At 34.4% G+C, this 24,654-nt stretch overlaps 1 protein-coding gene across 1 annotated transcript in view; it reads right to left on the reverse strand.

Moving 5' to 3' along the window:
* The window catches only part of LOC111155496 (MLLT10, histone lysine methyltransferase DOT1L cofactor), a 234,588-nt gene that overhangs the window by 54,099 nt on the left and 155,835 nt on the right, over positions 1-24,654 (reverse strand). Inside the window, exons 10-14 of the mRNA XM_022515655.1 lie at positions 14,056-14,308; positions 10,425-10,994; positions 3,881-3,925; positions 2,989-3,021; positions 1,301-1,327 (exon numbers count right to left, since the gene is read on the reverse strand). Of these exons, the coding sequence (XP_022371363.1) occupies positions 1,301-1,327; positions 2,989-3,021; positions 3,881-3,925; positions 10,425-10,994; positions 14,056-14,308 (928 nt within the window). The remainder of the gene's footprint in view (positions 1-1,300; positions 1,328-2,988; positions 3,022-3,880; positions 3,926-10,424; positions 10,995-14,055; positions 14,309-24,654) is intronic.

Genomic DNA, 24,654 nt, shown 5'->3' on the forward strand with positions numbered 1-24,654 from the left:
CCCAAGTAAAGGATACCAAACTCAAAAGGTACTGCATAAAAAAAAAAATAATAAAATGGTACTGCATAGCAAAGGAAACCATCAACAAAATAAAAAGGCAATGCATTGAATGAGAAAACATTCTCAAATCTGTATCTGATAAGGGGTTAATATCTAAAATACATTTCAAAAACTCATATAACTAAGGGTGCCTGGGTAGCTCAGTCAGTTAAGTGTCTGCCTTCAGCTCAGGTCATGATCCTGGGGTCCTGCGATCGAGCCCCATGTCAGGTTCCCTGCCTAGCGGGGAGTCTGCTTCTCCCTCTGCCCCTCCTACCACCAACCCCCTCCCTGCTCATGCTTTCTTCCGTGCTCTCTCTCAAATAAATAAATCTTAAAAGAATAACAAAAACAAAAAACAAAAAAACAAAACTCCTATAACTTAAAAGCAAGAAAACCCCCAAACAATCTTACTAAAAAATAGGCAGAGGATCTGAATGGCTATTTTTCCAAAGAAGACATACAGATAGCCAACAGGTATATGAAAAGATACTTAAGATCACTAATCATCAGGGGGCGCCTGGGTGGCTCAGTTGGTTAAGTGGCTGCCTATGGCTCAGGTCATAATTCCCATGGTCCTCAGGAACCAGCCCCTCATCAGGCTTCTTGCTCATTGGGGAGCCTGCTTCTCCCTCTCCCTTTGTCTGCTGCTCCCTCTGCCTATATCCTGATCTCTCTTTCAAATTAATAAAATCTTAAAAAAAAAAAAACAATAATCAGGGAAATGCAAATCAAAACCACACTGAGATATCGCCTCACATCTGTTAGAATAGCTATTATCAAAAAGTCAAGAAGTACTACTAAGTGTTGGCCAGGATGTGGAGAAAAGAGAACCTTTTGTGTAGTGTTGGTGGGAATGTAAAATGGTACAGTCAAAATGGAAAAGTCTGCAAGTTCCTCAAGGAACTACCATATGACCTAGCAACTTCATGTCTGGATAATTATCTGAAGAAAATGAAAATACTAATTTGAGGAAATATATGCACCCCATGTGCACTGTAGCATTACTAATAATAGCCAAGGCATGGAAACAACCTAAATGGCTATCAACAGGTGAATGGTAATAAAAATACGCTATATGTACATACAACAGAATATTATTCAGCTATAAAAATGAACAAAAGTTTGTCATTTGTGACAATGTGAATGGACCTAGAGGACATTATGCTAAATGAAATAAGTCAGACAGAAAGGATAAATATCATATGATCTCATACATGGAATGTAAAGCAAAACAAAACCAAAATATTTCCAAACTCACGAATATAGAGAACTGACTGGTGGTTGCCTAGGGAAAGGGGAGGTGGATAGGAAGCAAAATGGATGAAGGAGGTCAAAAGGTACAAACTTCTAGATATAAAACAAAGAAAGAAAAATATAAAAGTCCATTATTTATTTCACTTTTCTAGATCATGTGACTAAGAACACATAAGTATCTGAGTATACTACCACAGTGTTTTCTCTCAGACACAATCATGTAAAACACAAAATGTTAAAGAAAATGTGTTCATTATATTAATCCCATGACATTAATTTCATTCACCCATACAGAAAAACATGACAACAGTCTCATTAAATTGAAACAATCCAGTACTTTGTCAGCTAATAATGGTAGAGGATTTGGGGGGCAATCCACAACTGCTCCCCACAATATCTCTTTTATTTCAAGCATATGCTTTGTTCAAACTTTCAGCATGTCTCTAAATTCTATACTCCAAAATTAAAGAGTAAGATTTAACCATGCAAACTGAAAAAGATGTTAAAAACTCTTGTTTTTATACTTCCCCATGGAAGAATGATAACATATTTAGTTTATTTTCAAGAATGCTTCCAATTCCTTTTCCTCTAGATACCTAAAGTTCAAGAGCTCCATGTTATCTGGAAAATTCATTATTTGAGACTCTGCAGTTCCAGGTTACACAAGGAAGCAAGAATTAGAAATAAAAGTACTCATTAATAAAATGATCATCTGTAAAATGTGCTTCCCATCTTGACCACCCCCGCCCTCAGAATCAACACAAGTGTCTACGTCTGCTCATCATACCTTTAGTCTCTTGCTAGCTATAGATCTGTAAACATCTGACAATGTAATCCAAACAACACAAATCAACTACATTAAACCACATTACCAAAATATGCAAGATTTCATAAAGTTAATAAAAAAGTGCTTAAAAAATGTGCTCAAAACTTCTTTGGATCACATGAACTATCTTAAACAGAAAAGTCATATAAGTTAATCATCAAAAACAATCAACAAAAACGACACTGAGTTCAATTTTTTTTGATCACTAAAGTATTAAAGAAGGGTTTTTAAAATTGAAGAAACACTCAAACATTTCTGCAAAAATGACTTTCATTGTACTGCAAAATTGAAAAAAGCTAGCATTTTTGTCTCATATCCTGATTTTAGAGAACCCAACTCTGCAGAAAATGCATCTCTCCCCCGTAAAAACCTGGTTCCAAATTGGACAACATCTAAAAGGGTATCTTCCATGTATTCAGTATGTAAAATATAGGGGCAAAATAATAAAAGTATTATACACACTAATATTTTTAAATCCCCCAAACAAAATTCACATTTCAAGCTGGAAGAAGCAGCTAATTCCTGACGTAGGTACCAATTACTAACTGCATTGCCAAAAGAGAGCTCAAAAGAACTAGAGAAACTATTTACAAAAATAGAAAAAAGACTTTCATGAAGTTAGAACAACACTATTATCATTTTGCCCTACAAAGAGACAATAAAAGCTAAACTGATGAACTATATTGACCTATTATCCTCCTGTGGGCAATCTACAAAAACTTTTCACTAAGGGGCTTAACAATTGACTCACGGCAGAGCTGGATTTCATCTTATCAATAGAACATGCAAGCTTTCAATCGGGGTTCGCTATAAAAGGCAACCTTTGTGATAAATGAACCACCAGAGAAGATTCTAATAAAACTTACCATTGTGTATTGCATTCAGCAACTCTGAGAAAGCTTTTAAGTAAGGAAAAAAGGACTTCAGGTTAAGAACATTCTCAAACACACAAAAGAAATACATAGGCATAGACTGAATCAGTATAATAAAATCTCAGTAAGTCTATTATGTATCATTGTTTGAATCATTAAAACTGCAATTTTGGCTCAGTTTTTACATGTAAAAATTTCTAAATATTGTATTTCATTTGCTAATCTATCACCTAATAAATTTAAGTAAAATATTAGATATATTGTCATAATGGTAACAAATTTTCTTAGTAATAAAATATATACGTAAAATTACTTTTAAAAAGCCGTTTGTTTAATAGTTTTTGTAATGTCTTTCTTGGTAAAAGTATCAATAGGATGCAATTCTATATTGGTAAATCTACCTCAAGAATTGTACACTCAGTAACATTATAAAGAAAAACTCCATTTTATCATCTAACCTAATCAAACATTCTATTTCTTAGACTTCAGTATAACAGTCTTAACAGATATAGAAGCTGAAGCAAGAAAGCTATCTAAGGCCAACATACAAATACTGAAAAATTATATTAACATTAAGATCAGCGGAAACCAAATTCTGAAAATATTACTTCAACAGGAAACAGAAGTCACAATTCTGCAACTGAAGCACCATATTAAAAAGCCAAAAATAATTAAAATTTGGTCACAGTGACTCTAACATGGATCCTGAACACAGGACAAGCAGCAAGTTCTCTGTATAGGAGGAAAAAAAAATCTACTCAATTAAGAACCATTTGCATAGCAGAAAACTGAAATTTAGAGGTTCATTGGTGGCATAATATAATAGAAAAAAACATTAAAGTAGAAGTCAAAAAGCCTGGGTTACCAACCCAGTTCGACAACTTACTAGTTGTTGGACAAGCTCCATCATGCCGATACTGCATGGAAATTTCTGTTGGGAGGGAGGAGAAAGGAAATCAGCAAAGAAGTTGCCAGTGACTCAAGACAGAAAAAGAAACAGGCCAGAAAAACAGGGAAACATTCACCTACAAGTGTAGCTGAGAAGGGCAAACAGAAAGGTGGGAATAGAAATTATAAGCCAGTACCTGGGATGTGATGGGTAGAAGGACCAAACATGATAGAATTCTCACAGATCTTTAAACAGGATAGTATGGGAATGTGTGTGTGTGCAAAGAATGAGGAAAACACATAGGGCTTACAAATAAATATGTGAGACAAGTGTCTAAGAAAAAACAGATTTATAATAAGAGGGAGTATAGTTAACACACTAATGTGTTTTATATAATTCATTAGATAAGAACAATTTATCAAAAACATCTGAATTCCGTGGTCAATCCATTTACTATTCAAGTACGAAAATTACTTAGTTTATACCTGAGCAGAAATCTATGACTTATATCACAGCATAGAGCATGTTAAACTACACTCTGTTTACTTTCTTGTACCTTTCATTTTTTACAACAATAATGAATGAATAAACCATTACTCTTACTCTTTTGCTCCACCCAAATGAGGAGAACAAGCAGAGGATAACATGAAGCAATATAAAAGCAAAAGAGTGCTGAGAAAATGAAAAATAAATTTCTATATGACATTCCAAATGAAAAAAATAACTGATAAAACTAGGATCAAGTCTGTGACTCAAAGGACCTCGCCTGCTAATCTTGAAAACAATAGGTACTCCTTTGTGTTTAACACTATTGATCCAATTTTTCTTAAAAGAAGAATATCTGGAATTATTCTGGATACTACTTAACCAAAAACATGACTTCTAGAAACCATGCATACAACAGAGTCTTCAAGGCAACCATCACTCACATATCTACCCATACGCATACCTCAGAAGTCAAGTCCAGTCATAGGCCCACTCCAAACGACTTGAAATAAGAAAGACAAAGCAAGACAGAGCAAGCCAGCACTCACTTTTAATCATTTACATTAGATACTGTCCAAGAATCAAACCTTTAGACCAATTTAGTGTAAGTCCTTTCCAGATGGCACTCAAAACCAAGACATGGCAGGAGAATCTGCCATCTTTAATGGTCATTAACAAATTCAAGTGATATTTTAAAAGGGAGTGAGGGCTACTGAAGAGATTGACATGGTACATTACAAAGGAAGGGTAACCTGTTTAGAGTGGTGGCAAAAAATAATCAAAGGACACTCATAACAATAGAAGGATTTTTTTCAGTGGGGGAAGAAACTATAATATGGCTATTCTGCCCTTTGATCTGGGACTTTTATAGAAAGACATCCATGGTACAGGGCCAGCAAATTTTCAAATCATCAAGAAGAAAACAAAAATCAGAGGATTTTTCAAGGAAACAAACTGCAAGGTATATTATAATCTTAGTCTTAGCAGCACCCAATATCCTATGACTTTCATTTATGACCCAATATAACCAATTCATATAAAATCATGAACCTGAGCCATTAAGATGGGCTTAAAGTATATTCAATAACTGTATCTACTCCTTGGTCTACAATACTGTATTAGTTACTCTTGTGAGTTTATTAGATTAATCTTTATATCTTCATGATTCCCTTATTTGTTAACAGAATCAGTCTATTCCTAACTAAAATATTTTACCAAGGAAAGATGTCTCAATTTCATTTTATTAACCTAAGTGGATATATCTCATAACAACCAACTCATAGTCACATGGGTTCAAGTTAAACTTTCATAACCTTCATATTTCAGAACCCAGAACAAACCTCTCTTGAAGTATGCCATTCATATTAATAACTCATCTCCCTGAAATCTGTAAGACTTTATCACAAAATACTTGGGGTCAGAATCAAACAACTACCTTCCTAGAATCTTCTTTCATAGCATTTATGACCACTAAAGAATTCCATCACTAAAACAGATTTCAAGTATCTTAACTTGGAAAGGTATGACCAAATTATATTAAAGAACTAGAGACTAAGATTTTTAAAAAACAGGCAAACTTCGAAAGGACATAGTAATGTTAATGCTAAATCATCAACTACTTATCATTTAATGAATACCAGATTTTTCTCAGAGAAAATAATAAGATGTTGATTTTTTATGAAGAAAAAAATTTCTTCATAAACTTTCACTTTAGTAAATTATAAACTCTCTTGTAATATGGTTGATAAATAGGAAAAAGGAAAAGGACAAATACAACATGTCAACCCTTCCAAATGCTGTACTAATTTTCAATGTTCCAAAAGTCCTACTTGTTTAAGATCTCAAAAAGAATATATAGGAAGGAATTCAATTAAAAGCTTAATATTATCTATACACCAAAACTTACAACCTTTAGAAGCCACTTAAAACAACACACTGATTTCCCCCCATTTTATGCAAGTCACTGTAACAGTAAATCACTTATTAGAATGTACTTCAACTTATTACAAGAAAAATCTTACAATACAAACCCTTGATCAGACCCGGAATGTATAGGTGTTTTCTGGGTTTCTATTCTGACAGGACCTGTGATTCCTAGAATAAATATCCTGCTTCATATATGCTACTATAATTTGAGTATGTCATGATAGAATTTTGATTACTGTTAAGTCAATGCTTCTAACAATTTTAAGACAACCACATCATAAGTACTTGATTCTACTTCTGCTATATATCCTAGTTGTGGTAAAGCTGGAGAAATTACAACAGTAATAGTAGCTGCCTTGCCTATTTCACAAGATTATTCTTAGAATAAATAAGATAGTAATTAAAGGGTTCTTTAGGAACTGTTAGGTGCTCTCAAATATATTACCATTAGTGTAAGCTGATGGAAGCAAAGTATTTTTTAATGTCAACAAAATTCTTTTAATAGTTAAGTGGCCAGAACTAAGTACAGGATGCTTATTCTAAGACCAGTAGTCTGTTAAGTCTAATTTCTTCAGCTTGACATTCAACTTTCCATAAACCCATCCTGCCCTACTTAATCAACATTACCTCCAACTATCCTGCCAATTAGATGTTCCTATTAGTTTTATCCCTGAAATATAACTTTACTTTCTTTTCTGTTAATATTGCTGGACTTCTTCTGCCTACTCCAAAGTACAATTTAAATTCCAACTTCTCCATGGTCTTTTCCAACTTAATTAACACATCCTTAACTGGTCTATAATACTACATGAAAAGCTTTACAAATAATTTCACTTGCAATCAAACTATGAACACTTGGAAGTCAAGTACAAATCACAGCGGATATTACTAACTATATGATATGTTCTCAGTGATTACTAACAGTATTCATTCATTTTTTTTAATGTTTACCATTTATCACATACAAAGTACTGTGCTAGCAGTGAGGAGACAGTGATGAACATGACACACACAGCCCCTAGCCTCATGAAGCCAGGATTAAATAGTGTGTGTTACAGTCTAACATCATAGCCAACAAATGCTTACAAAGGTCACCTTCATCATTACTAAATCATCACCCTGTCATGAAAGCAAACAAATCTTTTGGAAAGGGCATCATGCAAAAATAATTCTTGGTAACACAGTACTTGGTATACATTGCTTCTTCCTACTTATTTATGTGGGAAGAAAGTTTCCTGGTTTTACAGCTACTAAATGATATCTCTATCTAAAATCAGTTGAAAGAAAACTTAGCATTTTCATACTAATGGGAGATAGTATTGTTGAAAGTGAAATAATTGGCTCAAATTTTCTCACAGACTCCATTGCTTAAAGTACGAATGACATTATACTAGGGTGGTTGAAAACCTTCATCAGCAAACACCCCTTGAATTTTGTAAGTGAGGGTCTCTGGAATCAAGGAAAATGCATTTTTCCACCACTTAGAGCTAAGAGAATTCTGTCTCTGTTTCTTCATCTGTACGAGAAGTAATAATACTCAATGCTTGTCAGGTGCCTAAGACAATTGTAGTACATACTATGTTTAACAGTAGTTAGCAATTCTTAACTTAGTTGAGTAAGAGGACATAATTCCTAAATACCCACAGCATTTAGCCAGTTTCTTCTAAGTAAGAACAGACTTTCTAACACTAAGTTTATCAATAGGGTGTGCTCTGATCTGGTCATAAAACTTTTATTAAAATGTGTAAAATTAAAGAATATATTATCTCAAATAGTTTTAAGTAACTAATCTTAGTGCACAATTATGGCTTTAACAAAATGTAAGATCTTTAGTTATTTTTAAGCACACTTTTAAGGGAAAAAAAAATCCTAGGAAGTCTAAATGTAAGTCTTTTATTTCCATGAAATAATAATATATATAGGAGTTTCTCCCTAAATTTCGTTACCTAGTAGTGAGGTAAAAGGGATATAAATTCATGCTTTCCTCTCATAGATGTAGCACAAACACTGCCCTCTGGAAGTAATAATTGTGAAAAGAACACTATTTCTCAAGGCTAAAATCTCTCTAAATCTGTAACAGGTAGGAAACTTTTTTCATAGATGTAAATCAAGATTTTAATTCCATTAATTTGAGAATGTGTATTTCGAATAGCATCCACATGCAATTTCTGAAATTTAGTAATTTTCAGACTATGCTTCTAAGTATAAGAAATCAGTGAGTAATCTTACAAAAACAAATTTAGGCTTAATTTTCTCAGTAAGTTATTCATCTGATTACTGTGTATCTTACTAAAAATCGGTATGAACTCCATTTTTTCTGAGTAAATTTATCTAAATTTATTTTTTTGTGACCAGGGGCCAGGGTGAGTTGTTAAGTCTTTCCAGCCTGAAAGAAAAGATACGAATATACATAAAATAAATGAATATACATAAAATGTATATCCAAGCATGCAATATAATTAAGTTTTTTCAATGGATTTATTTCTCATTACGATTTGTTTTATTCCCCCCTAAAATAGTGGTTGTCAACCAAGAGCGATTTTACACTCTCCCCTCAAACCCCCAACATTTCTTGTCACTACTGGGGTGGTGAAAAGGAAATTTGGGTGCTATAGGAATCTAGTGGGTAGAAGCTGCGAATCATGATAAATGTCCTAGACTGCACTACAAGGAAGTATCCCAACCGACATGTCAATAGTGCCAAGACTAAGAAATCATGGTCTAGTCTAAAACCATTCTTAACGCTTCTAATAAAACAATCCTGTCATAGTTTCTACTCATTTCTCAAAACCAAACATACAACTTGTCCAACAGGTCCAAGGTGGCACTGAAGCTAGCTAGGAAAAACAGAAAGAGAAAGAATCACCCGCTGTGATCTTGGGCAGCTTATTTTACCTGTCCGGGTTTCAGTTTTATCAGCTGTAAAAAGGGGGAATAAAAAGCCCTTACTTCATAAAACTGGTGTGGGGATTAAACAAGATAGTAAATATAAAGCATTAATAGACCCTGGCACAAATGATAGCGATAGTTAATAATTGTCACATCTGACCTTTACATATGCTCTTTTCTCCCTTAGAATGATATTTACTTACTGAAATTAATGTCTGCACAACTATAAAAACAATCCAAAAGTCTACATTTATAAAATACACATAAACATTCTTCATTTAAATTGTGTTTATTATATTTCCATACCATTTCCTACCTATCCTCTCCACCAACTAATAGAACTGATAAAATCTGTAATAGTTTATTTTAGCCAAAATCTCATCATTTCTACAACCAGAAATCTAAAATCAAAACAGGTCAGGTTTACAACACTTATTTAAAACCATTTACCTCAAATTCAAGATCAATTTAAAAGGTAAATGTTGACATTTAGCTAATATCTAAACTGTTAAGTTTTTGTCTAAAAACATGAAACTTCAAATTTTTAAGAACTGACAATATTCATGATATAAAATATAGGCTAAGGAAGCATCTGAATGATGTGAATAACAACATATATAAATTCATTCCTACTATAATAAAGATAATGGTAAAAAACCGTTAAACACACTTGAAAACAAAATGAATATAAATCATTTCTGATATCTTCTGAAATAAAATATAACTGTTAAAGTTCACATATTTAAATCATTTTACCACTGAAAAATATTCCAGATGGAAAATTCAAGTAGAATTTGTCTAAGTGTTGAGAAACTGAAGACTATTTAAACTTTAGAAAATGAGAGCTCAGAAACAAGCACCAACCAAAAACATAGTGCAAACTATGTGAAACTCTCACACCTTAATTGTGATTTCTGAGTTGGGTTTCAAATACTGTGCAGGCAAAGCAAAAACAAAAATGGGAAATTAACTGCAGGCACTTCATAAGAAATGAGTGACCAATAAACCATTTGGCCTATATTTAAGTAAACTATCAGATTAGTGCCAAACATCCTGTCCAAACACCAAATCATCTTCCTAAGATCTTAACACTTTTTTTTTTCATTAAGACAAGTAAATGTCATTTGGCAACTCAATGTATTAACAAAACAATAGTTTAAAATGAATTTCCCTTTTGGGGTAAAGGAAGGGTGGTGGTGGTGGTGGGAATAAGTAAGAAAAACAATGGGCAAATCCCTACCTGAACCAACTGGAGATGAGCCAACACTAAGACTTTGTAAACTTCCATTCCTGAGCAATGTAGGAGATTTCTGAAGACTAGAGCTTGTTACACTTCCTGCAGCTGATGCTACAGACGATGTTGGTGAAGCAGAAGAAACTGAGAGATGAGAAACATTCTCTTGATTTTTGTTTCCTTTAGGTCTACCAGGCCCATGCTTACTTTGTTTATTTCCTTTTCTTTTCTTTTCTTTTACAGTTTCTTCTTCTATGCCAGAAGTTTGAGCCCGCTTATATCCTGCTGTTGGAAGGCTGGAATTACCCAAATCTCCAGGTGAATTTTCAAAGCTTTTAGGCTGTGAAATAACTGCTGAGGTCGAAGGGAGACCCATTATGGAACTAAAACTATTTACCCCCCCTTCCTGGCTTCCAGACTCTCCTTTATGTACATCTTTGGTTGATGATGACTGTTGGGAGTGAGTATAACTGTCATTACGCAGATCTGAGTCTGTAAAGCTCAAGAAATCCTGGGGAGACTGTACTGAACTTCCCGAAGATGATTTTACACTGCCTGGAGTTCCTGAAAAACTGCCTGTAGTAAAATAAAAAAGGGGGGGAGGGGTAGGAAAAGAAAAAAATTGGATGCAAAAGTTCCCACGAGCAGTAGAAATGATACAATCATCAAAAAGAGATGGAGGAAAAAAAAAACTAACTATAAAACTTAGGATATCACTATGTAACAGAATTTTTAAAAGGTTATTATTGAAATCAAGTTGATCTATCAAATTATCTTCTAAAAATATGTCATTTCATACCTATTAAACTGAATATTAACTCAAGTTGCAAGCTGTTAGTTCTACAATGACCAAGATGTAAGATGTGCTTCATTTAACCTACCTTTTACTAGGACAACATTCCTCAACGTTCCCCCAAATACCTGTGTACGCTTGAGGAAGGACTGAAGAACAGCAAAGTCTCAGAGTTTGACAAGACTACTACTGTATTCTAGAATTTCCTCTTTTTCAATTACTAAAGATTTGATTTAAATGTTCCCAACACACACCCAGAACAAAAAGTTGTTGCTTAGATTTAAGTTCTGAGTTTTAACTTGAAGATAATGTTAGTGAACATTATTATTCAGTTAAATCTACCCTACCAAAACATGGATTTGATAAAATGATAATGATTACATGGAACCCAATCTATATCCTAACATTCTCCCAGTCCACTACCCATGAAGCTGCAAAAAGAAACTAGCCACTAACATTGTTCAATTGCCTTCATGAATCTCGTTCACAACTGCTTGTCTCCTCACTCTTTAAAGAACATTAGCAGCCCACTATGTCATTATGAGATTAAAAGGTTCTTATCTACTCGGTAGAAAAATCATACGGCTGGGATGAAACAATAGTTTGGTCCACCATCCTAATTCACCAAACCATCTCTTCATGCTCACCAAATGAAGTAACAAGTGTTTAGACTCAGTTGTGATCACACATCTATTATGTTTCATAAAACTTAAACTATATTATATTTTAACTAATGTATTTAAGAACAAAAGCTCCAAATAAAGTGTTTCATTGGAATGGAAGGGAAATTTCAAGCTAAGGGTTAAATTTTATTGCAGAGCACATTCAAAAGTTATCACACATAAAGCAACCTAAATATTTACAACAGTATTTTTCTCCTCACACACAAGAAAGAATTTCTTTTTAACTGAAGTCTCAAGGTTTTGATTTTTAAATTTTAAGCTTTTCTGAAATGGCTTATTATGCAAGAACATTAATAGGTCTAAAATTTTTAACTCTTTGAAGAGAATATCCATTTTATTAATTTACAAAATTATTTGTACCTCTGTGAGTATTTTCAAGTTAAGTCTATATAGAAAAACATACATATTAAGAAGCCATTTACATTACATCAATCACTTGAGGATAACTGTAATTTGCCACTTAATTAGCAACTATAAAGAAGTTCTTTATTATCCATTCTGATCTGTCACCATCTGTCTTTCTTCCACACATTTTTGTTTTTACAGCTGGTGTTAAAAGCTCACTACAGTGTAGCAAATACTTTCAAACATTTAGTATATGCAATACTTTAACATATATTTTCTAAAATTCACATACTGCCTGCAATGAAAAAAAACAAAACCAAGCATCTTAAACACCCTACTTTTAAATTTCAACTTTTAAAACTTTTATAGAATATTACCTCAGATATGAAAACATAACACATTCTATACCGTGTCTCAACAGAGGCAGGAAAAGACAATTCAACGTTGTGAATGTTAAGAAAATGAGGATTTCTTTTCTAAATGGATTAGTACTTCAAAGATTAAAAACTTAAAAATGCAATTTTAACAGTGGAAAATAAGGTCTTAATTATATAAAAGAGATAGCTGAATTCTAATATCACATTCAAATGTAAATAAAGTTACATTAAAAATAATTAAGGTTTTACTATTTATTTTCCACAGTGGCATAAAAATAACAGCAAATATAAAGTAAATTTATTAAACTAAAACAGCAAATTTGGCACTTTATTTCTTTTCTACTTGTCTAATTCTTTGTAATATAAGGCAAAAAAATTAAAAATAAAGTCCAGGACTGAAAAATCTTGAAGACCAAAGTAGCTTAGTTTAAAATATACAAATAAACTTTTTAATAAGGGATCAGCAGACTACACAATCTCTCTACATATTCAGATTTTCATTATGAGCAAAATTAAAGGAAAGAAAAAGACAATTTTTCCCCCTCATTTATTCCTAGGGGGCAAAAAAATGAGGGGAAGAGGCATTTATTGTATACTTTACTAATATATTTATCTCCAACAGTTTTTAACATTTATATTTCTTAAAATATTTATGTTCAAGTTCAAAACACAAAAACAATACCTAGAACAGGGCTAAATGGATTATAAAGCTAGCTGAGTTATTCCGTTTTCCATAAAACTGGGTTGCCATATAAAATATGGCATGCCCAGTTAATTCTGAATTTTAGTTAAACAACAGGTTATTTTTTCAGTATAAATATGTCCCATGCATTTATCTAGGACATACTTATACTGAAAAATAATTTGTTGTTAAACTGAAATTCAAAATTAAATGGGCATCTTGCTATAGCAGCCTTACCAAAAGATACGTAAGCTTAGTCAAATTCTACTTTAAACTTCAAGTTTTATAACAAATGCATTAATAATCAACAACTATTACTTACTGAGAACTATTTATATTCCTACAAATTACCCACTACTGGTTTACTTACTAAGAATATATGATTTAACTGTTTTAGTGTTTAATTAGGACAGGTAAATGATAACAATTCATTAAAAAGAAAGACTGTTCTATAGAGCAGAAAGGAAAACTCCAGCTTTTATTGTTTTTTTCTCCCCAAACTTAAACTTTATTCCACATCTATTTAGACATTAAAATTACAGTTCAGCTTTAGAAGCACATGTCATAACATAAAAGGTCCCAAGAACATTTTAACAAGGAACACTTATCTTTGAAGTAATCTTACTACAGCAACTAATCATAAAATAATCTCCAATGATCCATCAGTTATAAATAAAAAATAAATTCTTTTACAAAACTTAACTGGTATTGATCATCACAAGAACACTTATTTTAACTAAAACATCATAATTAATACCTTGCTGGAAAGGACTAGCTGCTGACACAGTCGTTCCTGGATTTCTTCCACCAGGCTTTCTTCCCCTTTGACCTGAGCTGTGAGCTGAAGATTTCTTCCCTTTGCCCTCTGACCCTCTAGCCTCTGAAACATCTTTTCCACTAGTTGTGTGCGCAGAGACTTCTTGGAAGTTTGCATTTGTAAATCGAGCTGCAGTATCTTCCAAACGCTTCAATGATCCAGAAATAGAATTGCTGCTAGTGCTCGTATAAGTCTAACATTTTCATTGAGAAAGGAAGTTGAAAAAGAATTGATTAGATTCTGGCGGGGGGGGGGCATATTAATAATAATAATTACAAGACTTGTAAGAAAAACATATGAAAGCTTCAGTTGTTAAAAGTAAATCCACCTAAGAAAATCATGTAAAAAAAATTATGAGTCTACTGCAAATACCTTTAAACTGCAGCAATTAGTAAAAGTACATATTAGTCATAGTTACTCAGCAACGCATAGTAAGTAGTAATGAAGGAATGTGTTTCTCAAGCAACATAATTTCCAACAAGAAAAAACTACTTCCTAGTCATAAAATTAAAATCAGCTTTAATGTTCAGCACAAAAGGCAACAATGAGAGAGGAAAAAGGTGCTACAAATTCATTAGAGGACTATATCCATGAGATTATAAGCACAGGTCAGAGCAAGAATTTTTAAAATTCAGGTGAAGTCTGCTTTTCAAAACGGTAAAGACTAAACCCTTTAAAAACAGAAATCAATTTCTTCCAAGTATTAAGATGAAAGAACAGTTACACTTGCAGTTTAAGATTTAAAAAAATTAGAAATATTATTATTCCCTACCAATTCTCAGTCATCCCCTTGATCCAAATATGTTAGGGGAAAATGCAAAATAAAGATCTGTTTAAACAATTAGTTTCCAGTTCTTAATAATCATTTTGAGACAAAGTGTATGCAAGTAATGGTAAATTAAATGACTATGAAACTGTGAAAATGTGTTCTAACGGATGTGCATTAATCAACGTCCTTCAAAATAAAAGGCCACTGGGTCAGAGATTTTTGCAGCCCTAAATTTCTGCTGAATAAATAAATGAGTATTTTTCTGATGCATCTTCTAAAATCTCTGATGTAATACAAATTAAAAAATCTGAAAATAAACAAAACTGAAATTTCCCACACACAACCACCACTCAATACAAACCATCAGATAAAGAAGGAAAATGAGAAAGGAATGATAAAATCAGGTTTCAAAATGGTTAGCATTTTTAGCAAAATCAATGTTCAGAATGAGAAATGAAAGAAGACTTCAAATGTTTTGAAAACCAAATACTCATTACTATTACTTTTGCTACTTGCCCCCCATATCATCCTCCCCTCACATCATTTCACTGCCAAACAGATTTTAATCATCAAATACAATAGACAGACATTATCTCATAAAAAGCGAATGACTATTCTCATAAGCAAGAAGCCATAAAGAGAACAAAGTTCTCAAAGAAAGTTTTAGGAGAAAACCAATTACGTTTAAGCTGCTTAAACTTTGTGAATTACTTTAGAAGCATGAACGTTTTCCATGCTGGGCAAGTCACTTTGGAAACCATACCATTTCACTTTTCAAGTATTTCTTTCTAATAACTCGAGTTGAACCTGAGGTTCTCCATCCCACTCACATACAAGTAAAGTCTGAAAGTCATCTGGGGCGCCTGGGTGGCACAGTTGGTTAAGCACTCCACTCCTGGTTTCGGCTCAGGTCTAGAGATCAAGCCCGGTCTTGGGCTCCATGTTCATCAGGGAGTCTGCTTGAGATGTTCTCTCCCTCTCCCTGCCCCTCCCATTTGTGTGCACACACATGAACATGCTCTCTCTCTCTCTAATATAAATAAATAAATCTTTAAAATAAATAAATAAAAGTCATCTAAAGAGAACACAGCGATGTTCTTCATTCAGGTACTCTGTCCATATATCAAATAAGTAAAGAAGAAAAAACTAGGTGGAGAACAACACAGAAATATACTATCCATTTCCACATACCAATCCAAATTGGGGTTGGTCAGTTTTCCCATTCCTTGCTTATCCCTGAAATATAAGTATGTCTATAAATCCAATGAAAATATGGCATATGGAAGAAAAGGTATTACAAAGAAAGGAAAGAATGAAAATTAAGCAAATTTCAGTGTCAAAGTCATTATTAAGACCACAGCATTTTATTTTTTACAAACTTAAACATCTTCTAAGTTGAAAAGCTCTCAAAGATGTCTTAACAAGAAAAAATAAAGCTTTAGTTGAAGATTCTAACAGTTCTTTTAAAAAATTATACCTAACGACAAAGGGAAAAAGTCTATACGGTTTTACTTGGAGAGAGACCTCCAACCTTTAGTCCACCTCTTTTTAAGTTAATTTTAAGAGTATCTGTTCCCTAACATGCTGTTTAAATCATATGGAATTGTGGAATTCCATTACAAAAATAAGTCAAAATCAAGAGGTGGAATAAAGTAAAAGGAGAGGGTAGAGGGGAGGAGATGAAAGCGACACAATAATGCCATAAATCTGCTCTTTCCTCTGTTTCACATGAGCATCTCACTACTCTGGGACCAATTCTAGTGCTTAAAAATATACATTTTCCATATAAATTAACCCGTAAAATACAAACTAACTACTTCATTTGGTACTTGACTGAATAGAGTCTTTTTCCCCCTTTTCCGCTAGAGATAAAACTGCATATTGGTCACATTGAGAGTCTCTGAGGAAATGTATAGATACTCTGGTTTATGTTGTGATTTACAGGCAACTTAATGAATCTTTTAAAATAAGTATTTAGGGACGCCTGGGTGGCTCAGTTGGTTAAGCGGCTGCCTTCGGCTCAGGTCATGATCCCAGGGTCCTGGGATCGAGTCCCACATCGGGCTCCTTGCTCGGCAGGGAGCCTGCTTCTCCCTCTGCCTCTGCCTGCCTCTCTGTCTGCCTGTGCTCGCTCGCTCTCTCTCCCTCTGTCCCTGACAAATAAATAAAATCTTTAAAAAAAAAAAACTAATTAAAAAAATAATAATAAAATAAAATAAGTATTTAGAATACGTATGATTTCTGTTTTGTGGCTAGCTACAATTATTAGTCCTCAGATAAGATGCAATGTCAATATACCTGCAAAGTAACATTCACTGGAGCAAAAATACACCCAACTTCAAAAAATTTTAAATCAGACTCAGAATTCACAATGACTCTGTAATAGGCTAAGCAAAGAAATAGATCTTTTCAGAAGTATGGCTGCCTTAGATTATTCTACAAAAGCTCTATAATCCACATTTAGCAGAAAGAGGCAAAGGGAAGAGAAACAACCAACAGCTGTATCTTGTACCAGCATGATAAAATATAATAATGCTGACTAGAATGTTTTTTAAATTATGTAATATTCAAGTGTCTCATAAAAGCCAAATTTTTTTTTACTCAGCCAACTCTCAAAAATGAAGCACAGAAAGAATGAAGAGTTTAAAAGGGAATTTGGGGAGGGAGATCAGTGAGTGAGCTGTGGGACAATGTCAAGCAGCCTAATTTACATGTTATTGGAATACCCAAAGGAAAGTGGGATGGGAGGGGAAAAAATGTAAGAAACAAGAGCAGAAAAAAGCTACAAAATTTGATGAAAACAATAAACCTACCAATCAACCCCAAGCACAAGAAACATGAAAAAAAATCCATGAATACACATCACAATCAAACTGCTTACCATTAAAAAACATCAATAAAGAGAAAATGATACAAGCAGCCAGGGAGTTGAAAAAAAAATGCTTTATATGTTACGAAACAAAGATAAAAATGAAAACATTTCTCATGGAAACAATGCAAGTTAGAAAACAAGAAGACAAAGAGAAACAATTAAACTAGAATTCTATACTGAGCTAAAATATCTTTCAAAAGCAAAAGCAAAATAAGAGTTGACCCGTAAACAACACCAGTTTGAACTGTATGGCTTCATTTATACATAGCTTTTTTCAATAAATACAGAATACCACTGTAAATGCATTTTCTTTTCCCTATGATTTTTTTTAAAGATTTTATTTATTTATTTGACAGAGACAGACACAGAGAGAGAGGAACACAAGCACTGCGAGTGAGCGGGAGAGGGAAAAACAGGCTTCCCGCTGAGCAAGGAGCCCGAAATGGGGCTCAATCCCAGGACCCTGGGATCATGACCTGAGCTGAAGGCAGCCGCTTAACAACTGAGCCACCTAGGTGCCCATCCCTGTGATTTTCTTATTAATATTTTGTGAAATGGCATAATATCATTTGAAGGCAGATGCTGATAAATTAAAAGATATGTATGCCATAGACCCCCGAGCAATCAATAAAATAAGAGAATTATTACTATCCAGTAAAATGAAATAATAAAAAAATTTAATGAAAAAGAAAAAAAGATGAAATAGGCAAGAAAAAGGATCAGCAAATGATAGATTTAAATGCAACAATACCAATAACCATATTATATGTAAATTACCTAAACACCTCAGTGAAAAGCAGAGATTGGAATACTGAAAAAAGAAACTCAAGACTGCACACTGCCTGGACGCCTGGGTGGCTCAGTCAGTCAAGCGTCTGCCTTCAGCTCAGGTCATGATCCCAGCACCCTGGGATCAAGTTCCACATTGGGTTCCCTGTACCGCAGAAGCCTGCTTCTCCTTCTGCTTCTGCCTCTGCCTCTCATGAATAAATAAAATTAAAAAAAAAAAAAAAAACAAAAAAAAAAACTATATGCTGCAAAAAGAAATCCATTTTAAATATAAAGACACAAAGATATTAAAACTATAAGTGTGGGAAAGAAAATATCAATCTAACACTAATTAAAACAAAGCTGAATTCAAAATATTAGTATCAAGCAAAATAAATTTCAAAACAAGAAATATGGCCAGAATAAAGAAACCTATTAGTCAAGAAGATATAAAAATCCAAAACACTTTTGCACCTAGTAAGAGACCTTCCAAATAAAACTGACCAAATAGAGAAAATGGGGAAAACTGCGAAATTCATAACTACAGTAAGAGAGATCTAAATCCTCTTCTCAATAACTGAACAAGTACACAGAAAATACGTGTATGAAAATAAGTATACAGAGACCTTAAACAGTATAAATCAACTTGACCTAACTTACATTTACATTTTAACTCCATATAACAGGAGCAGTGTGAATATACATTGTTTTCAGAGACATACAGAGAATTAAACAAGATAATCCATGTTCTGTATCATTTTTTAAACTCAAAAAAAACTTAAAAGAAATTATATAACACAAAGATATTAAACTGAAATCAGTGACAAGAAGCTATATGAAAAGTCCCCAAATGTTTCAAAAGTAAATAATACACTTCTAAGTAATCAAGTAATGGATCAAAGAGAAATCAAAAGGAAACCACAAGATATTTGTTCAAATAAAAACAAAAATACAATGTATCAAAATTCGGAAGTGGTGCTTAGAACAAAGTGTGTAGCATTAAATGCCTATGTTAACACTCTAGGACTCTGGTCCAGCATGTAGAAAACTTCGAAGAGATGAGAAAAGGTGAGGGGGGAGGGAAGTGGTGGGAAGTGGATAAGAAAACAGAGATGCAACGTTTGAAGCAAGAGTAACTACAAATGTCCCAAATTAGTGTCAGAAACTATACCCCAAATGCAGGAAGCTCTGAGAATACCAAGTAAGACAAATGTCAAAACAAAAAACCACACCAAGGCGTATCATATTTAAACTGCACAAAATCAAAAATATAAGAAGAAATCTTCAAAGAAGTCGGAAGGGAAAAAAGCCTTACCTATAAAGTAGCAAAAACCTACATCTAACTTCTCCTCAGAAATAATGCAAGCAAGAAGAGAGTAATGTGAAATATTTAAAGTTTTGAGAAGAAAGAAAAAGAACTAGCATTCTGTACACTGCAAAATTATCCTTCAAAAGTGGAAAACACAGATTCTCAAATAAAAATTGAGGGAATTTGTTGCTAATAGGTCTACCTTACCAGAAATGTGAAAAGAAGTTCTTCAGAGAGAAGGAAATTATACAGGTCGCAAACATGGATTTGCATAAGGAAAAGTATCAGAGAATGAATCAATGAAGGTAAAGTAAAAACTCTTGACTTTTTCTTACTTAATCTAACAATATTCAAAATCTAAAAATGTTCAAAATGATAGCAACGGTATGTCTGATTATACAGGCTTACACATATATATGCTTATGTATGCTTCTATATAAATGAAATGAATGACAGCATTGACAGAAAAGATGGGAGGAATTAGGATTATTTTGTCATTGTAAGGTACTTGTACTATCATGAAGTGGGATAATACTATTTATTTGTATGTATTTGTATGTATTTATTATATGTATATACTATAACTAACTTGGGTTAGTTATAAATATATACTGCACAAAATAGGGTAACTATAAAAAAGGTGTAACTGATACATTAAAAAAAAATGAGAAAATGGAATCATTAAAAAAAAAAAAACCTCAATTAAAACCCTTAGAGAGGGCGCCTGGGTGGCTCAGTGGGTTAAGCCACTGCCTTCGGCTCAGGTCATGATCTCAGGGTCCTGGGATCGAGTCCCGCATTGGGCTCTCTGCTCAGCAGGGAGCCTGCTTCCCCCTTTCTCTCTGCATGCCTCTCCGTCTACTGTGATCTCCCGCTGTCAAATAAATAAATAAAATCTTTAAAAAAAAAAAAAAAAAAAAAACCCTTAGAGAGAGACTTGCCTCTCCCCTTCCACCACCACCACCAGGCCCCCCCAGAAGTTGTACTTGCTGAGTTGCTTTCCCTCTCCCACATTATCTTGTGCTCTTCCTTTCCAACTAGAGCCTGGCTGAATGGCTCCTGCAAGGAAGGGTGGCAAGGAGAAGGGCTGTTCTGCCACCACGAGGAAGTGACCAGAGAATACACCATCAACATTCATAAGCACATCCAGAGAGTGGGTTTTAAGAAGCTTGCTCCTCATGAACTCAAAGAGATCCAGAAATTTGCCATAAAGGGTGTGGGAACTCCAGATGTGTGCACTGACACCAGGCTCAACCAAGCTGCTAGGACAAAGGAATAAGGAATGTTCCATACTGTATCAGTGTGCAGTTGTTCAGAAAACCCAACAAGGATTGAGATTTACCGAACAAGTTCTACACATGTTGATTACCTAGGTACTGGTCACCACTTTCAAAAATCTACAGAGAGGGCGCCTGGGTGGCTCAGTTGGTTAAGCGACTGCCTTCGGCTCAGGCCATGATCCTGGAGTCCCGGGATCAAGTCCCGCATTGCACTCCCTGCTCAGCTGGGGGGTCTGCTTCTCCCTTTGACCCTCCCCCTCCTCATGTTCTTTCTCTCTCTCTCAAATAAATAAAATCTTAAAAAAAAAAATGTGGGGGGCGCCTGGGTGGCTCAGTGGGTTGAGCCGCTGCCTTCGGCTCAGGTCATGATCTCGGAGTCCTGGGATCGAGCCCCGCGTCGGGCTCTCTGCTCGGCAGGGAGCCTGCTTCCTCCTCTCTCTCTGCCTGCCTCTCTCCCTACTTGTGATTTTTCTGTCAAATAAATAAATAAAATCTTAAAAAAAAAAAAATGTGGATGAGAACTAATCAATGACTCAAAGTATAAAACTGAAAACATAACAAAGCCAAAAACAAAAAACCCAAGAAGTAAAAAACATTTGGAAGACAAAAACAGAAACAAAGATACAGAGCAACAAATAGAAAACAGAAACAAATTTGGTAGATGGTAACCTCACTGTATCAATTGTTACCTTGAACCTAAATGGTCTAAATATACCAATTAAAATAATTGTTAGTGGATCAAAAAAACTCATCTATAGGTTGTCTGTAAGAAACACTTTAAATAGGAAAACACATATTGACTAAGAATCAATGAATGGAGTAAAATACACCATGCTAGCAGTAATCAAAACAAGTGAGAATAGGTAATTAATTTTAGACAAAGCAGACTTCAGAGCAAGGAATTTTTTCAGGAAAAGGAGTGACACTGCATAATATAAAGGTGTCGATAATACAACTTCTTAACATAGCAATCCTTAATGTGTATGTGCCTAACACCAGAGGATCAAAATATGTAAGGCAAAAACTGATAAAACAGCAAGGAGAAAAAAGATGAATCCACTCTTAGATATAGAAGTTTTAATACTCTTTCAGAAATGGACATATCCCCCAGGCAGAATATTAGTAAGGACGTAATTAAAGTAAACACCACCACAAGGCACCTGGGTGGCTCGGTGAGTTAAGCCTCTGCCTTCAGCTCAGGTCATGGTCGCAGGTTCCTGGGATCAAGGCCTGAATCAGGTTCTCTCTCAGCGGGGAGCCTGCTTCCCCTTCTCTCTCTGCCTGCCTCTCTGTCTACTTTTGATCTCTCTGTCAAATGAATAAATAAAATCTCTTAAAAAAATAAATAAAAAATAAACACCACCATTAATCAACTGGATATAAGTGATATCTATAGACTATTCAATGTCAGCACAATATATATTCTCCTGAAGCTCTCATGAAACATTCATCAACATATACTATACTTGGTGCCATAAACACACCTCAACAAATCTAAAAAGAAGAGAGATCATATAATTATGCTCTCAAACCAAAATGAAATTAAAGTAGAAATCAAAATCCCAGAATGCAACAGTGCACTTCTACATAACACAAATCAAAGAAAGCTCAAGAAAAATATTATTAACTAAAATATTATTAACTAAATGACAATGAAAATACAACCTAAAATTTGTGGGATGCAGCAAAAGCAGTGTTTAATGTCCTTAAAGATGCAGTGAATGTATCCATCAGAAAAGAAGAAAGACCTTCAATCAATACTCTGAGTTTCCTCTTCAGGAAACAAAAAGCAAATTAAATCAAAATTTAAAAATAATGAAAACTAAAGCAGAAATCTATAGAAAAAAAATCAACAGATACAAAAGTTGGTTCTTTGAAAAGATGGATAAAACTGATAAACCTCTGGCCAGTACAATTAGAAAAGTGAGACAGAACACAAATTGCTAATACCAGAAATGAAAGAGGGGACATCACCATAGATCCCACAGACATTAAAAGAATCATCAAGGAGGGGCGCCTGGGTGGCTCAGTGGGTTGAAGCCTCTGCCTTCGGCTCGGGTCATGATCCTGGGGTCCTGGGATCGAGCCCCACATTGGGCTCTCTGCTCAGCAGGGAGCCTGCTTCCCTTCCTCTCTCTCTCTCTGCCTGCTTCTCTGCCTACTTGTGATCTCTGTCTGTCAAATAAATAAATAAACAAAAGTCTTTAAAAAATTAAAAAAGAAAAAAGAATCTTCAAGGAATATTATCAATAACTCTATGCCCACAAATTTGATAACCTAGATGAAATGGACCAACTCTTGAAAGATACAAGCTGCCAAACTCACATAAGCAGAATTAGACAATGTGAATAGGCCTGTATCTATTTAAAAATGGGGGAGAGGTGCACCTGGGTGGCACAGCTGGTTGAGCATCTGAACTATTGGTTTCAGCTCAGATTGTGATCTCAGGGTCATGGGTCATGTGATCTCAGGGTCATTGAGCCCCATGTCAGGGTCTGCGCAGTGTGTGGAGTCTGCTTGAGTTTCACTCTCCCTCTCCTCTGCTCCACCCAACCCCATATGCATGCTCACGCACTCTCTTAAATAAATAAATAAATAAATAAATAAATAAATAAATAAATAAATAAATAAATATAAATCCTTTTAGAAATATTTGAGTGGAGCCTGGCTGGCTCTTGATCTCTGGATTGGAAGTTCAAGCCCCATGTTGGGTGTAGAGATTACTTAAAAATAAAATCTTTAAAAAAAAAAAAAAATTTGGTTCAATCATTCCCCAAAACAAAAAGCACCAGGCCCAGATGGGTTCACTGGTAAATTCTACCACATATTTAAGGAAGAAATTATACCAATTTTCTACAATCTTGTTCAGAAGATATAAGCTGAGGTAATACCTCCTACTTCATGCCAGGAGGCCAATATTGCTCTAACACCAAAAGAGACAAAGAGATTACAAGAAAGAAAACAACAGAACATCTCTCAATAAATAGATGAAATCACCTATAAAATATCAGCAAATCAAATATCTATAAGAATTATATACCACAAGCAAGTGGGATTTATCCCAGGAATGTAAGGTTGGGGATAAAGGCAACATTTAAAAATCAATTAATGAAAAAAAACAAAAATAAAAATAAATTAATATAACCCATCACAGATTGACAAGATGAAGACAAAAAATCATATGTCCTATCAAGAGTTACAAAGAAAGCATCTAGGGTGCCTAAGTGACTCAGACGGTTCAGTGAAACTCTGGTTTCAGCTCAGATCATGTTTTCAGTTGGGCTCTGCACTCAGCACGAAGTCTATTTGGGATTCTCTCTCTCCCTCTCCTTCTGCCCCTCGCCCCACTTGCATTCTCTCTAAATAAAGCTCTTTTAAAAGATTTTATTTATTTATTTGACAGAGAGAGAAATCACAAGTAGGTGGGGGTGGGGGAGCAGGCTCCCCGCTGAGCAGAGAGCCCAATGTGGGGCTCAATCCCAGAACCCCGAGATCATGACCTGAGCTGAAGGCAGAGGCTTAACCCACTGAGCCACTCAGA

This window comes from Enhydra lutris, unplaced genomic scaffold (assembly GCF_002288905.1).
Source record: "Enhydra lutris kenyoni isolate GAN:26980312 unplaced genomic scaffold, ASM228890v2 scaffoldscaffold42, whole genome shotgun sequence".
NCBI lineage: Eukaryota > Metazoa > Chordata > Mammalia > Carnivora > Mustelidae > Enhydra > Enhydra lutris.